This window comes from Schistocerca nitens, chromosome 2, assembly GCF_023898315.1.
Source record: "Schistocerca nitens isolate TAMUIC-IGC-003100 chromosome 2, iqSchNite1.1, whole genome shotgun sequence".
In the NCBI taxonomy this organism is placed as follows: Eukaryota; Metazoa; Arthropoda; class Insecta; order Orthoptera; family Acrididae; genus Schistocerca; species Schistocerca nitens.
In genome coordinates, this window is record NC_064615.1 from 120,302,745 (window position 1) to 120,317,655 (window position 14,911).

General features: G+C 46.2%; 1 protein-coding gene across 2 annotated transcripts in view; it reads right to left on the reverse strand.

Moving 5' to 3' along the window:
• Positions 1–14,911, reverse strand: part of LOC126235803 (uncharacterized) — a 135,374-nt gene that overhangs the window by 10,638 nt on the left and 109,825 nt on the right. For both annotated transcript variants that reach the window (XM_049944623.1, XM_049944624.1), the window contains one exon: positions 602–750. In XM_049944623.1, coding sequence (XP_049800580.1) covers positions 602–750 — 149 coding nt within the window. The remainder of the gene's footprint in view (positions 1–601; positions 751–14,911) is intronic.

The following is a 14,911-nucleotide window of genomic DNA, read 5'->3' on the forward strand; positions in this document are numbered from 1 at the left end:
ACTTAGAACTACTTGAACCTAACTAACGTAAGGACACCACACACATCCATGCACGAGGCAGGATTCGAACCTACGACTGTAGCGGTCGCGCTGTTCCAGACTGTAGAGCCTAGAACTGAAGGAGAACAGACACGTCAGTGATCGGACGGAAAGTTTATAATTTCGTGGAAAAAAAAAAAAAAGAAAAGGGGCACGAGGGAGATTTGAACACGGATCTGCAGCTTTGCCGTCCAACACTGTGACCACAGAATCACGACCCCGTTATTCTTCCGAATCGCTCGTTGTTGCGGATCGTGAGCTTGGACCTATCACTGTTTCAATTTTGGTTCTTTTTTCACACTTCAGTACACCTTTTTCCTGTTTTCATGCTTGATCTGTGTTCAGTTTTTGGCGAGCTATGCACTGGGCCATTTTACCACTAAATCTAAGTGGGGTACGATGTTGAGTTTCCCTTGTAAAAGAGTATCATGATCTACACAGTCGAAGACCGTGGAGAGGTCACAGAAGATACCAGCTGGCGATATATTGTTATTTAAGGTTTGTACTGTTTGATGAGTGAATGAGTGAAAGTGAAGATTGTAGATAGGGAGCGGGTACTCACGGAGTTCTCGTCGATGTCGGCGAGCAGGCGTCCCGACACTGTGGGCAGGGCGCGCACGTCGGCCACGTACCTCTCGAAGCCGACTGTCAGCTCCTCCAAGCCCAGGCTGGTCGCCACAGAAACCGAGCGCAGGTCCCACGGCTCGCCGTCTGTCCAGAACAACCAAATCCCTCATCACCACCCACTGAACAACACACGCAACGTGTTCTGAAGCCTGGCAGGTTAATGCTGCGTGCTGGATCGGGAATCGAACCCGCAACCTTACCTTCGGGGCAAAGCTGTCACTGAACGAGCTTGCCAGGCAAGACTCACGACCAGCCCCCACTGCTTCACTCCTGCTAGCATATCCTCTCCTTAATAATTCCTTTGTTTCCATGTGCCACCTGAGTTTGTACACTACTGGCCATTAAAATTGCTACACCACGAAGATGACGTGCTACAGACGCGAAATGTAACCGACAGGAAGAAGATGCTGTGATATGCAATATATTAGCTTTTCAGAGCATTCACACAAGGTTGGCGACACCTACAACGTGCTGACATGAGGGAAGATTCCAACCAATTTCTCATACACAAACAGCAGTTGACCAGCGTTGCCTGGTGAAACGTTGTTGTGATACCTCGGAGAAATGCGTACCATCACGTTTCCCACTTTGGTAAAGGTCGGATTGTAGCCTATCGCCATTGCGGTTTATCGTTTCGCGACATTGCTGCTCGCGTTGGTCGAGATCCAATGACTGTTAGGAGAATATGGAATCGGTGGGTTCAGGAGGGTGAGAATATGGAATCGGTGGGTTCAGGAGGGTAATACGGAACGCCACGCTGGATCCCAACGGCCTCGTATCACTAGCAGTCGAGATGACAGGCATCTTATCCGCATGGCTGTAACGCATCGTGCAGCCACGTCTCGATCCCTGAGTCAACAGATGGGGACGTTTGCAAGACAAGAACCATCTGCACAAACAGTTCGACGACGTTTGCAGCAGCACGGACTATCAGCTCGGAGACCGTGGCTGCTGTTACCCCTGACGCTGCATCACAGACAGGAGCGTCTGCGATGGTGTACTCGACGACGAACCCGGGTGCACGAATGGCAAAACGTCATTTTTTCGGATGAATCCAGGTTCTGTTTACAGCATCATGATGGTCGCATCCATGTCTGGCGACATCGCGGTGAACGCAGATTGGAAGCGTGTATTCGTCATAGCCATACTGGAGTATCACCCGGCGTGATGGTAAGGGGTGCCATTGCTTACACGTCTCGGTCACCTCTTGTTCGCATTGGCAGCACTTTGAACAGTGGATGTTACATTTCAGACGTGTTATGACCCGTGGCTCTACCCTTCATTTGAACCCTGCGAAACCCTACATTTAAGCAAGATAATGCACGACCCCATGTTTCAGGTCCTATACGGGCCTTTCTGGATACACAAAATGTTCGACTGCTGCCGTGGCCAGCACATTCTCCAGATCTCTCACCAATTGAAAACGTCTGGTCAATGGTGGCCGAGCAACTGGCTCGTCACAATACGCCAGTCACTACCGTTGATGAACTGTGTTATCGTGTTGAAGCTGCATTGGCAGCTGTACCTGTACACGCCATCCAAGCTCTGTTTGACTCTATGCCCAGGCGTATCAAGGCCGTTATTACGGCCGGAGGTGCCCAGGCGTATCAAGGCCGTTATTACGGCCGGAGGTGGTTGTTCTGGGTACTGATTTCTCAGGATTTATGCACCCAAATTGCGTGAAAATGTAATCACATGTCAGTTCTAGTATAATATATTTGTCCAATGAATACCAGTTTATCATCTGCATTTCTTCTTAGTGTAGAAATTTTAATGGCCAGTATTGTATAATCTGACGCATTCGCAAATTGTACACAGGTTGGATCACACACCCTCAAAACCCAGCTGTGGCACTATAATATGCTGACCTCACGTTAACTCCGACCTCGCCTTTCTTCCTTCCGTTTTTTCTCATCCACCCGGGTCCCATATGGGCTCTGGGTGGGGCATCAGTGGTACAGCAAACCCACTCTTCATCCAGTTGACAACAAAAATTAAATGAGACGAAAAACGAAGAAACAGAAAGGTGATTTATTACCATGAATTTAAAACTTTTTAGATGTGAAAATTAAATGTAAGTTTTTATGTACAGGGTGTTCCACAATTCGTGTTACACACTTCTAGAGAGAGAACTCAGTAGTGTCACGTTTTACATAAGAACCCATTTGTGGGAACATCATCCAACAACGTTCCAGATCGTCAAAATTATGGGCGCCGGTGCGTGTAAACGCAAGTATACAGTACTCCGTCTTCAGGCCACAAGTGGCCTATCGGGACCATCCGACCGCCGTGTCAGCCTCAGTTGAGGATGCCGATAGGAGGGGTGTGTGATCAGCACACCGCTCTCCCGGTCGTTATGATGGTTTTATTTGACCGGAGCCGCTACTATTCGGTCGAGTAGCTCGTCAATTGGCACCACGAGGCTGAGTGCACTCCGAAAAATGGCAACAGCGCATGGCGGCCCGGATGGTCACCCATCCAAGTGTCGGCCACGCCCGACAGCGCTTAACTGCGGTGATCTGACGGGAACCGATGTATCCACTGCGGCAATGCCGTTGCTGTACGTATACAGGGTGAACATAAATAAAACCGACAAACTGCAGGGGCCGATTCCCGACTGGTAATGGAGGGACAGAGGTCCTATGAAAATGTTTACAGAAACGCATCGTCCCTACCGTAGATGGCACTGACGAATGAACGCTCCTCTGACCACGTGTCCTGTGTTCCTCGTGCGTTGCACGCTGTGTGATTGATGCAGCGTAATGTAAGCAGCAGAAGGGTCAGGTACTCATGTTGGGAACAAGCCGAGATGGTCGGTCAAGCAGACGGAAACGGTCAACGAAGAGCACGGCTATACCAAAACAAGTATTCTCACAGACAGAAACCACATCACACATTTCAAGCCCTTTTTGGGCGTCTGTGTGGTCACGGAGGCTTCCAAACAGACGAACGTGCAGGGAGATGGCGGACTGTGCATTCACCAGATTTGGAGGACTGTTTGCTACAGGGTATCGAGACGAACCGTAGTACGAACTCCAGGCAAGTGGCCCGCCAACATTGTGTAAGCCGAAGTGCGGCATTCTACGATGCGACGTGTGAACGCGTGCATTACATCCCATGGAGGCCACTTTGAACATCTGTTGTGACGTGGACGCATTGCAGCTCTGTACTGTGTTCTGGGAGGATTTGTTGTCATTGCGCCTACACCGTCCATTTCCGGACAAATTTTCATATCTTTTTTCCTCCATTTCCAGTCAGAAATCCGTTCCTGCAGTTCGATTTTATAAATGTTCATCCTGTGTACAGGGAGATTCCGTGATGATGTTACAAACTTGCAAGGATGGTGGTGAAGGACGACTGTATCAGTCTGAGGTAAGTGTCCCTGGTTCGGAAACGAACGAGGCGAAAGTTATAAGCGAAAAGTCATTTTGATACCTGTATCAGTTGAATACATGCAGCGGTACTGTTGCTACTAAAAGTGTGGAATACAACTTTCAGGGGAGGTAGAATGGCCCAAAACAAGAAAAAATATCCAGTAAACGTGTGCTCTAAAATGCATACCTGAAGAGCTATGATAGCTTGTTCATCTTCGCTAAAGTGAAAAACATCTCATTTATTAAATAAGTGCTCATAGTTAGAACCTATGCCTACTAGACATTTTTTCTTGTTTTGGTCCATACTACCACCTCTGAAAGTCGCGTACCCTACAGTTTTAGCAACAACAGTACCGGTACAAATGTTCCACTGTCAGAGGTATCAGAACGGTTTTCGCTTATGACTTTCGACTCGTTCATTTCCCGTACAGGGACCCGTACCTTAAATTGAAACATTTATTCTTTTACATCGTCCCTGAAAGTCTGTGACCTCGTCGTCGAATCAGCCCGTACATACACTACTGGCCATTAAAATTGCTACACCAAGAAGAAATGCAGATGATAAACGGGTATTTATTGGACAAGTATATTATACTAGAACTGACATGTGATTACATTTTCACGCAATTTGGGTGCATAGATCCTGAGAAATCAGTACCCAGAACAACCACCTCTGGCCATAATAACGGCCTTGATACGCCTGGGCATTGGGTCAAACAGAGCGTGGATGGCTTGTACAGGTACAGCTGCCCATGCAGCTTCAACACGATACCACAGTTCATCAAGAGTAGTGACTGGCGTATTATGACGAGCCAGTTGCTCGGCCACCATTGACCAGACGTTTTCAATTGGCGAGAGATTTGGAGAATACGCTGGCCAGGGCAGCAGTCGAACATTTTCTGAATCCAGAAAGGCCCATACAGGACCTGCAACAGGCGGTCGTGCATTATCCTGCTGAAAGTAGGGTTTCGCAGGGATCGAATGAAGAGTAGAGCCACGGGTCGTAAAACATACGAAATGTAACGTCCACTGCTCAAAGTGCCGTCAATGCGAACAAGAGGTGACTGAGACGTGTAAGCAATGGCACCCCATATACTATCACGCCGGGTGATACTCCAGTGTGGCTATGACGAATACACGCTTCCAATGTGCGTTCACCGCGATGTCGCCAGACACGGATGCGACCATCATGATGCTGTAAACAGAACCTGGATTCATCCGAAAAAATGACGTTTTGCCATTCGTGCACCCGGGTTCGTCGTCGAGTACACCATCGCAGACGCTCCTGTCTGTGATGCAGGGTCAAGGGTAACAGCAGCCACGGTCTCCGAGCTGATAGTCCGTGCTGCTGCAAACGTCGTCGAACCGTTTGTGCAGATGGTTCTTGTCTTGCAAACGTCCCCATCTGTTGACTCAGGGATCGAGACGTGGCTGCACGATGCGTTACAGCCATGCGGATAAGATGCCTGTCATCTCGACTGCTAGTGATACGAGGCCGTTGGGATCCAGCGCGGCGTTCCGTATTACCCTCCTGAACCCACCGATTCCATATTCTGCTAACAGTTATTGGATCTCGACCAACGCGAGCAGCAATGTTGCGATACGATAAACCGCTATCGCGATAGACTACAATCCGACCTTTATTAAAGTCGGGAACGTGATGGTTCGCATTTCTCCTCCTTACACGAGGCATCACAACAACGTTTCACCAGGCAACGCCGGTCAACTGCTGTTTGTGTGTGAGAAATCGGTTGGAAACTTTCCTCATGTCAGCACGTTGTAGGTGTCGCCACCGGCGCCAACCTTGTATGAATGCTCTGAAAAGCTAATCATATGCATATCGCAGCATCTTCTCCGCGTCGGTTAAATTTCGCGTCTGTAGCACGTCATCTTCGTGGTGTAGCAATTTTAATGGCCAGTAGTGTACATACATTTACAGGCGCCGGAGCCTGTGACTTTGTAGCGTTGGATGACGTTTCCGGATATGATTTCCTATTGAAAATGTTATATACCCACTCCCCACTACAAGTCCTAGAAATCTGCAACGGAAACTTCCGAGCACCTTGTATACATGGTGTCTCCATAACTAAAGTTTCAGTTTCAAAACGCTGTAGAAAGAGAACCACCGCTCAGAATAACATCAGATTTGAACAGCGTATTATTGACGCAATGAGAAACGTCATGGAACGAAATAAAAAACGAAAATTTGACCAATAGTTGGCGCTGTAAGCGTCTGAATATGCACACCAACAAGTCGCGCTTGGCACACGGCTGTTCCTCAGTTTGCGTCCGAGACTCCTACCATGACTACCTGCATGAACGACAGCGCGCTGCTGGTACGGTCACTGTGCGCCAGATACCTGCAGAAGTTCTGGACACTCAAGGATATGAAAAAGGTCTGTTTGCTAAGGATATGGAGCAAATGATTGCAAAATTCGAAAAGACAAATTCTTTTAAAGTGCAGTGTGGCACAAGAAGGAAATCAGTTGATCCGACGTCTATCGAAGGTATGGCCACAGCATTGCAAGAGGGGTCGAGCGGTGGTGTGCAAACATACAGCCCACGGGGAATTGTCCGAACTTTTGGCACGCTTGCGAGTACAATGCATAAAATGCTACGAACCATTTAGCATTGCTATTCATACAAAACCACCCATGTTCAGGAGTTGCTTCCTTGTCGTCACGGAAGTGAACAATGAATGCCCATGGACATTCTGTGGGCAGACGAAGCACATTTCCATCCCCAATGACTTGTCCATACGCAGAACTGCAGAATACGGGCAACGGAAAATCCGCACGCACATCAACCAGTAGTACTTCACTCTGCGAAGGTGACCTTGCGATGCGGGTTGACGGCGAGCTGTGCGGCTCCTATGACATATACCGTCACCTGTAAACGCTGTTGTTGTTGTTGTTGTGGTCTTCAGACCTGAGACTGGTTTGATGCAGCTCTCCATGCTACTCTATCCTGTGCAAGCTTCTTCATCTCCCTGTACCTACTGCAACCTACGTCCTTCTGAATCTGCTTAGTGTATTCATCTCTTGGTTTCCCTCTACGATTTTTACCCTCTACGCTGCCCTCCAATACTAAATTGGCGATCCCTTGATGCCTCAGAACATGTCCTACCAAACGATTCCTTCTTCTGGTCAAGTTGTGCCACAAACTTCTCTCCTCCCCAATCCTATTCAATACTTCCTCATTAGTTATGTGACCTACCCATCTAATCTTCAGCATTTTTCTGTAGCACCACATTTCAAAAGCTTCTATTCTCTTCTTGTCCAAACTATTTATCGTCCATGTTTCACTTCCATGCATGGCTACACTCCATACAAATACTTTCAGAAATGATTTGCTGACACTTAAATCTGTACTCGATGTAAACAAATTTCTCTTCTTCAGAAACGCTTTCCTTGCCATTGCCAGTCTACATTTTATATCCTCTCTACTTCGACCATCATCAGTTATTTTGCTCCCCAAATAGCAAAACTCCTTTACTACTTTAAGTGTCTCATTTCCTAATCTAATTCCCTCAGCATCACCCGACTTAATTCGAATACATTCCATTATCCTCGTTTTGCTTTTGTTGATGTTCATCTTATATCCTCCTTTCAAGACACTGTCTATTCCGTTCAACTGCTCTTCCAAGTCCTTTGCTGTCTCTGACAGAATTACAATGTCATCGGCGAACCTCAAAGTTTTTATTTCTTCTCCATGGATTTTAATACCTACTCCGAATTTTCCTTTGTTTCCTTTACTGCTTGCTCAACATACAGATTGAATAACATCGGGGAGAGGCTACAACCCTGTCTTACTCCCTTCCCAACCACTGCTTCCATTTCATGTCCCTCGACTCTTATAACTGCCATCTGGTTTCTGTACAAATTGTAAATAGCCTTTCGCTCCCTGTATTTTACCCCTGCCACCTTTAGAATTTGAAAGAGAGTATTCCAGTCAACATTGTCAAAAGCTTTCTCTAAGTCTACAAATGCTAGAAACGTAGGTTTGCCTTTCCTTAATCTTTCTTCTAAGATAAGTCGTAAGGTCAGTATTGCCTCACGTGTTCGAGTATTTCTACGGAATCCAAACTAATCTTCCCCGAGGTCGACTTCTACTAGTTTTTCCATTCGTCTGTAAAGAATTCGTGTTAGTATTTTGCAGCTGTGGCTTATTAAACTGATTGTTCGGTAATTTTCACATCTATCAACACCTGCTTTCTTTGGAATTGGAATTATTATATTCTTCTTGAAGTCTGAGGGTATTTCGCTTGTTTCCTACATCTTGCTGACCAGATGGTAGAGTTTTGTCAAGACTGGCTCTCCCAAGGCCGTCAGTAGTTCCAATGGAATGTTGTCTACTCCGGGGGCCTTGTTTCGACTCAGGTCTTTCAGTGCTCTGTCAAACTCTTCACGCAGTAACGTATCTCCCATTTCATCTTCATCTACATCCTCTTCCATTTCCATAATATTGTCCTCAAGTACATCGCCCTTGTATAGACCCTCTATATACTCCTTCCACCTTTCTGCTTTGCCTTCTTTGCTTCGAACTGGGTTTCCATCTGAGCTCTTGATGTTCATGCAAGTGGTTCTCTTATCTTCAAAGGTCTCTTTAATTTTCCTGTAGGCAGTATCTATCTCAGCGCTAGTGAGATAAGCCTCTACATCCTTACATTTGTCCTCTAGCCATCCCTGCTTAGCCATTTTGCACTTCCTGTCGATCTCATTTTTGAGACGTTTGTATTCATTTTTGCCTGCTTCATTTACTGCATTTTTATATTTTCTCCTTTCATCAATTAAATTCAATATTTCTTCTGTTACCCAAGGATTTCTACTAGCCCTCGTCTTTTTACCTACTTGATCCTCTGCTGCCTTCACTACTTCATCCCTTAAAGCTACCCATTCTTCTTCCACTGTATTTCTTTCCCCCATTCCTGTCAATTGTTCCCTTATGCTCTCCCTGAAACTCTCTACAACGTCTTGTTTAGTCAGTTTATCCAGGTCCCATCTCCTTAAATTCCCACCTTTTTGCAGTTTTTTCAGTTTTAATCTACAGGTCATTACCAATAGATTGTGGTCAGAGTCCACATCTGTCCCTGGAAATGTCTTACAATTTAAAACCTGGTTCCTAAATCTCTGTCTTACCATTATATAATCTATCTGATACCTTTTAGTATCTCCAGGGTTCTTCCATGTATACAACCTTCTTTCATGATTCTTAAACCAAGTGTTAGCTATGATTAAGTTGTGCTCTGTGCAAAATTCTTCCAGGCGGCTTCCTCTTTCATTTCTTAGCCTCAATCCATATTCACCTACTACGTTTCCTTCTCTCCCTTTTCCTACTACCGAATTCCAGTCACCCATGACTATTAAATTTCCATCACCCTTCACTATCTGAATAATTTCTTTTATTTCATCATACATTTCTTCAATTTCTTCGTCATCTGCAGAGCTAGTTGGCGTATAAACTTGTACTACTGTAGTAGGTGTGGGCTTCGTATCTATCTTGGCCACAATAATGCGTTCACTATGCTGCTTGTAGTAGCTTACCCGCATTCCTATTTTCCTATTCATTATTAAACCTACTCCTGCATGACCCCTATTTGATTTTGTGTTTATAACCCTGTAGTCACCTGACCAGAAGTTTTGTTCCTCCTGCCACCGAACTTCACTAATTCCCACTATATCTAACGTTAACCTATCTATTTCCCTTTTTAAATTTTCTAACCTACCTGCCCGATTAAGGAATCTGACATTCCACGCTCCGATCCGTAGAACGCCAGTTTTCTTTCTCCTGATAACGACATCCTCTTGAGTAGTCCCCGCCCGGAGATCCGAATGGGGGACTATTTTACCTCCGGAATATTTTACCCAAGGGGACGCCATCATCATTAAATCATACAGTAAAGCTGCATGTCCTCGGGAAAAATTACGGCCGTAGTTTCCCCTTGCTTTCAGCGGTTCGCAGTACCAGCACAGCAAGGCTGTTTTGGTTATTGTTACAAGGCCAGATCAGTCAATCATCCAGACTGTTGCCCTTGCAACTACTGAAAAGGCTGCTGCCTCTCTTCAGGAACCATACGTTTGTCTGGCCTCTCAACAGATACCCCTCCGTTGTGGTTGCACCTACGGTACGGCTGTCTGTATCGCTGAGGCACGCAAGCCTCCCCACAAACGGCAAGGTCCATGGTTAAAGGGGGGGGGGGGGGGGGCTGTAAACGCTATGAGAGTGTTTTTCGCACCAACATCATTACAAACCTTCAACATTTTTCATTCCCCTACAGCTTGGCCGCCCAGATCACCTGATTTCAGTCCATGTGACTTCTGGCTGTGAGGTTATCTGGAAGATGTTGGTTCAGTGCTCCATTATGAACGTAGCTGAGCTGAAGGCATTCATTGCGCTACGCATTCTGAACGTGACGCCCGAGACACACTCCGTTCTGTTGTGGAACATTTTGTTTCTCGATTTCAGCTTGTGGAAGAAAACGGTGGACAGCACATTGAACCTGTCTTGCGCCAGTCTCATGACAGCTAGGAACTGATGTCACTTTACATTTTATGCGGTTTTTGGCCTCAGGGCAATTAAAAATTTCTTTCCTTGTCCGATGGGTAACTAAACACCCTTTTCCAAAGCTATTTCACAGAGGAAGACCGCAGTGGAGTTCCTTCTCTGAATCCTCGTACGAACGAAAAAATGGCTGACATCGAAATCAGTGTCCAAGCAATAGAAAAGCAACTTACATCACTCAACAGAGGAAAGTCCACTGGATCTGACGGGATACCAATTCGATTCTACACAGAGTACGCGAAAGAACTTGCCCCCCCTTCTAACAGCCGTGTACCGCAAGCCTCTAGAGGAACGGAAGGTTCCAAATGAATGGAAAAGAGCACAGGTTGTTCCAGTTTTCAAGAAGGGTCGTCGAGCAGATGTGCAAACTATAGGTCTATATCTCTCACATCGATCTGTTGTAGAATTTTAGAACATGTTTTTTGCTCGCGTATCATGTCATTTCTGGAAACCCAGACTCTACTCTGTAGGAATCAACATGGATTCCGGAAACAGCGATCGAGTGAGACCCAACTCGCTTTATTTGTTCATGAGACCCAGAAAATATTAGATACAGGCTCCCAGGTAGATGCTATTTTCCTTGACTTCCGGAAGGTGTTCGATACAGTTCCACACTGTCGCCTGGTAAACAAAGTAAGAGCCTAAGGAATATCAGACCAGCTGTGTGACTGGATTGAAGAGTTTTTAGCAAACAGAACACAGCATGTTGTTATCAATGGAGAGACATCTACAGACGTTAAAGTAACCTCTGGCGTGCCACAGGGAAGTGTTATGGGTCCTTTGCTTTTCGAAATATATATAAATGACCTAGTACATAGTGTCGGAAGTTCCATGCGGCTTTCGCGGATGATGCTGTAGTATACGGAGAAGTTGCAGCATTAGAAAATTGTAGCGAAATGCAGGAAGATCTGCAGCGGATAGGCACTTGGTGCAGGGAGTGGCAACTGACCCTTAACATAGACAAATGTAATGTATTACGAATACATAGAAAGAAGGATCCTTTATTGTATGATTAAATGTTAGCGGAACAAATTCTGGTAGCTGTTACTTCTGTAAAATATCTGGGAGTACGCGTACGGAACGATTTGAAGTGGAATGATCATATAAAATTAATTGTTGGTAAGGTGGGTGCCCGGTTGAGATTCATTGGGAGAGTCCTTAGAAAAATTAGTCCATCAACAAACGAGGTGGCTTACAAAACACTCGTTCGACCTATACTTGAGTATTGCTCATCAGTGTGGGATCCGTACCAGGTCGGATTGACAGAGGAGATAGAGGAGATCCAAAGAAGAGCGGCGCGCTTCGTCACAGGGTTATTTGGTAAGCGTAATAGCGTTACGGAGATATTTAGCAAACTCAAGTGGCAGACTCTGCAAGAGAGGCGCTCTGCATCGCGGTTTAGCTTGCTGTCCAGGTTTCGAGAGGGTGCGTTCCTTGATGATGAATGTATTGCTTCCCCCTACTTATACCTCCCGAGGAGATCACGAATGTAAAATAAGAGAGATTCGAGCGCGCACGGTGGCTTCCGGCAGTCGTTCTTCCCGCGAACCATACGCGACTGGAATAGGAAAGGGAGGTAATGACAGTGGCACGTAAAGTGCCTTCCGCCGCACACCGTTGGGTGGCTTGCGGAGTATAAATGTAGATGTAGATGTAGACTTTGTCATGGTGGATGGGCTTGCCTAGTGTAGTGTGCAACTCAAACCATAGCCGTCGTATTGCGGTTCATTGTTATTTTAAGCCGACCCCATACACGTAAGATGCATACAGCTCCATCTATTGGTACAATTTTCATTAAATTTTTGGTTGTTCCATGACGTTTCTCTCTGCGTCAATAATATGCTGCTCGAATCTGACGGCATTCTGAGTAGTGGTTCTCATTCTGCAGCGTTTTGAAACTGGATCTTTCATTATGAGCACACAGTAAATTGTTTTTTCTTATTGTTCAAATGGCTCTGAGCACTATGGGACTCAACTGCTGTGGTCATCAGTCCCCTAGAACTTAGAACTACTTAAACCTAACTAACCTAAGGACATCGCACACATCAATGCCCGAGGCAGGATTCGAACCTGCGACCGTAGCAGCAGCGCGGCTCCGGACTGAAGCGCCTAGAACCGCACGGCCACCGTTTCTTATTGTATTTATATGTTCTTGCCTTTGAGTGTAACCAGACATACAACATGAATACTAAAATATACGCTCCTGTGGGTTAGAACTTTCTTCCTCTGACCCTTTCAGTTGTTCACTGTTTTAGGAGTTACGGTGCATGGATGGGAATAACTGTTTCGATAGAAGTTGGTAGAAGACGTATGACGTCGAACCGACGTTCCTTTGTTTCTGGTATCTATCAACCTTAGCTTTAAGTCGCGTGTTCAAAGAGTATCTTCATCGAAGGTATCAACAAATCCGAGCCATTTCAAATTTAGTTAGATTGGCATTAACATTACAGTGAACTCTAATTCCGTTTGTTATGTCTGCTTTCGTTTACGATTGCGCAGATGCGCTGAACACACTGCACATTCACTATGGTCGACATAATCGTCTTGAGAGAGCCAGCAACTGTATAGATATTTAAGATAATTCTCATTTATTCTTCCGTCTCAGCTGCGCATTTTTAGTTAGATTGCCTGTTTCGATCACTCTGGATTATCTTCAGATCTAAGTAGTAGCGTAAGCAACCCGTCTTGTCTACTCAGAAACACAGTACTCTGGTATGTGGATGTGAGTAGATGAGACGGGTTGCTGACCCTGCTACTTAGATCTGAAAATAATCACGAGTGATTGAAACGTATAATCTTATTAAAAATGTGTAACTGATACGGAGCAATAAATGGAAATTATCTTAAATGCTCTGCACACTGTTGTCTGCGAATTATAGTTGACTCGGTTGGCTACGCTGTAAAAGCTGTCAGCACTGACGGAGATCATTCAACTTTTATAGAAACATCTACAACCACGGGCCTCCGTGCCGTGACACATCCTAGAGTGGACAATTAATACTATGCACATTGTAATGATTGCTACACTCATGCTCATAAACTAAAGATAATTGAAGATCGTGGTGCAACACAACGTGGCACTACACAAAACTGGCGCTAATAGCATATGCACGTAGGAAACACACACGACCCAGATCTGTAAATCCACGGTATTGGTGATAAGTTGAGAGAACCGTCCCGAAACACGTGTGCTACAAAACGCCACTGTTTCCTGTGCATGTACCCCGACATCAATATGGGATATGATCGCCATGCACATGTACACAGGTCGCACAACGGGTTGGCATACTCTGGATCAGGTGGTCGAGCAGCTGCTGGGGTATAGCCTCCCATTCTTGCACCAGTGCCTGTCGGAGCTCCTGAAGTGTCGTAGGGGTTTGAAGAAGCGCAGCGATACGTCGACCGAGAGCATCCCAGTCGTGCTCGACGGGGTTTAGGTCTGGAGAACAGGCAGGCCACTCCATTCGCCTGATATCTTCTGTTTCAAGGTACACCTCCACGATGGCACCTTGGTAGGGCCGTGCGTTATCATCCATCAGGAAGAAGGTAGGACCCACTGCACCTCTCAAAAGGCGGACACACTGGTGCAAAATGACGTCCCGATACACCTGACCTGTTACAATTCCTCTGTCAAAGACATGCAGGGGTGTACGTGCACCAATCATAATCCTACCCCACACCATCAAACCACGACCTCCATACAGGTCCCTTTCAAGGACATTAAGGGGTTGGTACCTGGTTCCTGGTTCACTCCAGATGAAAATCCAGCGAGCATCACTGTTCAGACTATACCTAGACTCGTCCGTGAGCATAACAAGGGACCACTGTTCCAATGACCATGTACTGTGTTCTTGACACCAGGCTTTACGGGCTCTCCTGTGACGAGGAGTCAGTGGAATGCACCTGGCAGCTCTAGGGGTGAATAAACCATGTCTGTTCAGTCGTCTGTAGACTGTTCCAGTGGCTGCGGTGAGGTCCCGAGCAAGGCTACCTGGAGTAATCCGTGGCCGTCTGCGGGCACTGATGGTGAGATATCGGTCTTGTTGTGGTGTTGTATACTGTGGACGTCCCGTACTGTAGCGCCTGGACACGTTTCCTGTCTGCTGGAATCGTTGCCATGATAGTGAGATCACACTTTGTGGCACACGGAGTGCCCGCGCTACGACCTGCTGTGTTTGACCAGCCTCTAGTCGCCCTAGTTTTCTACCCCTCGTAACGTCATCAATGTGTGTTCTCTGAGCCATTTTCAACACACAGTCACCATTGGAACGTCTGAAAATGTCTGCACACTTACTCGCTGCAACAACACA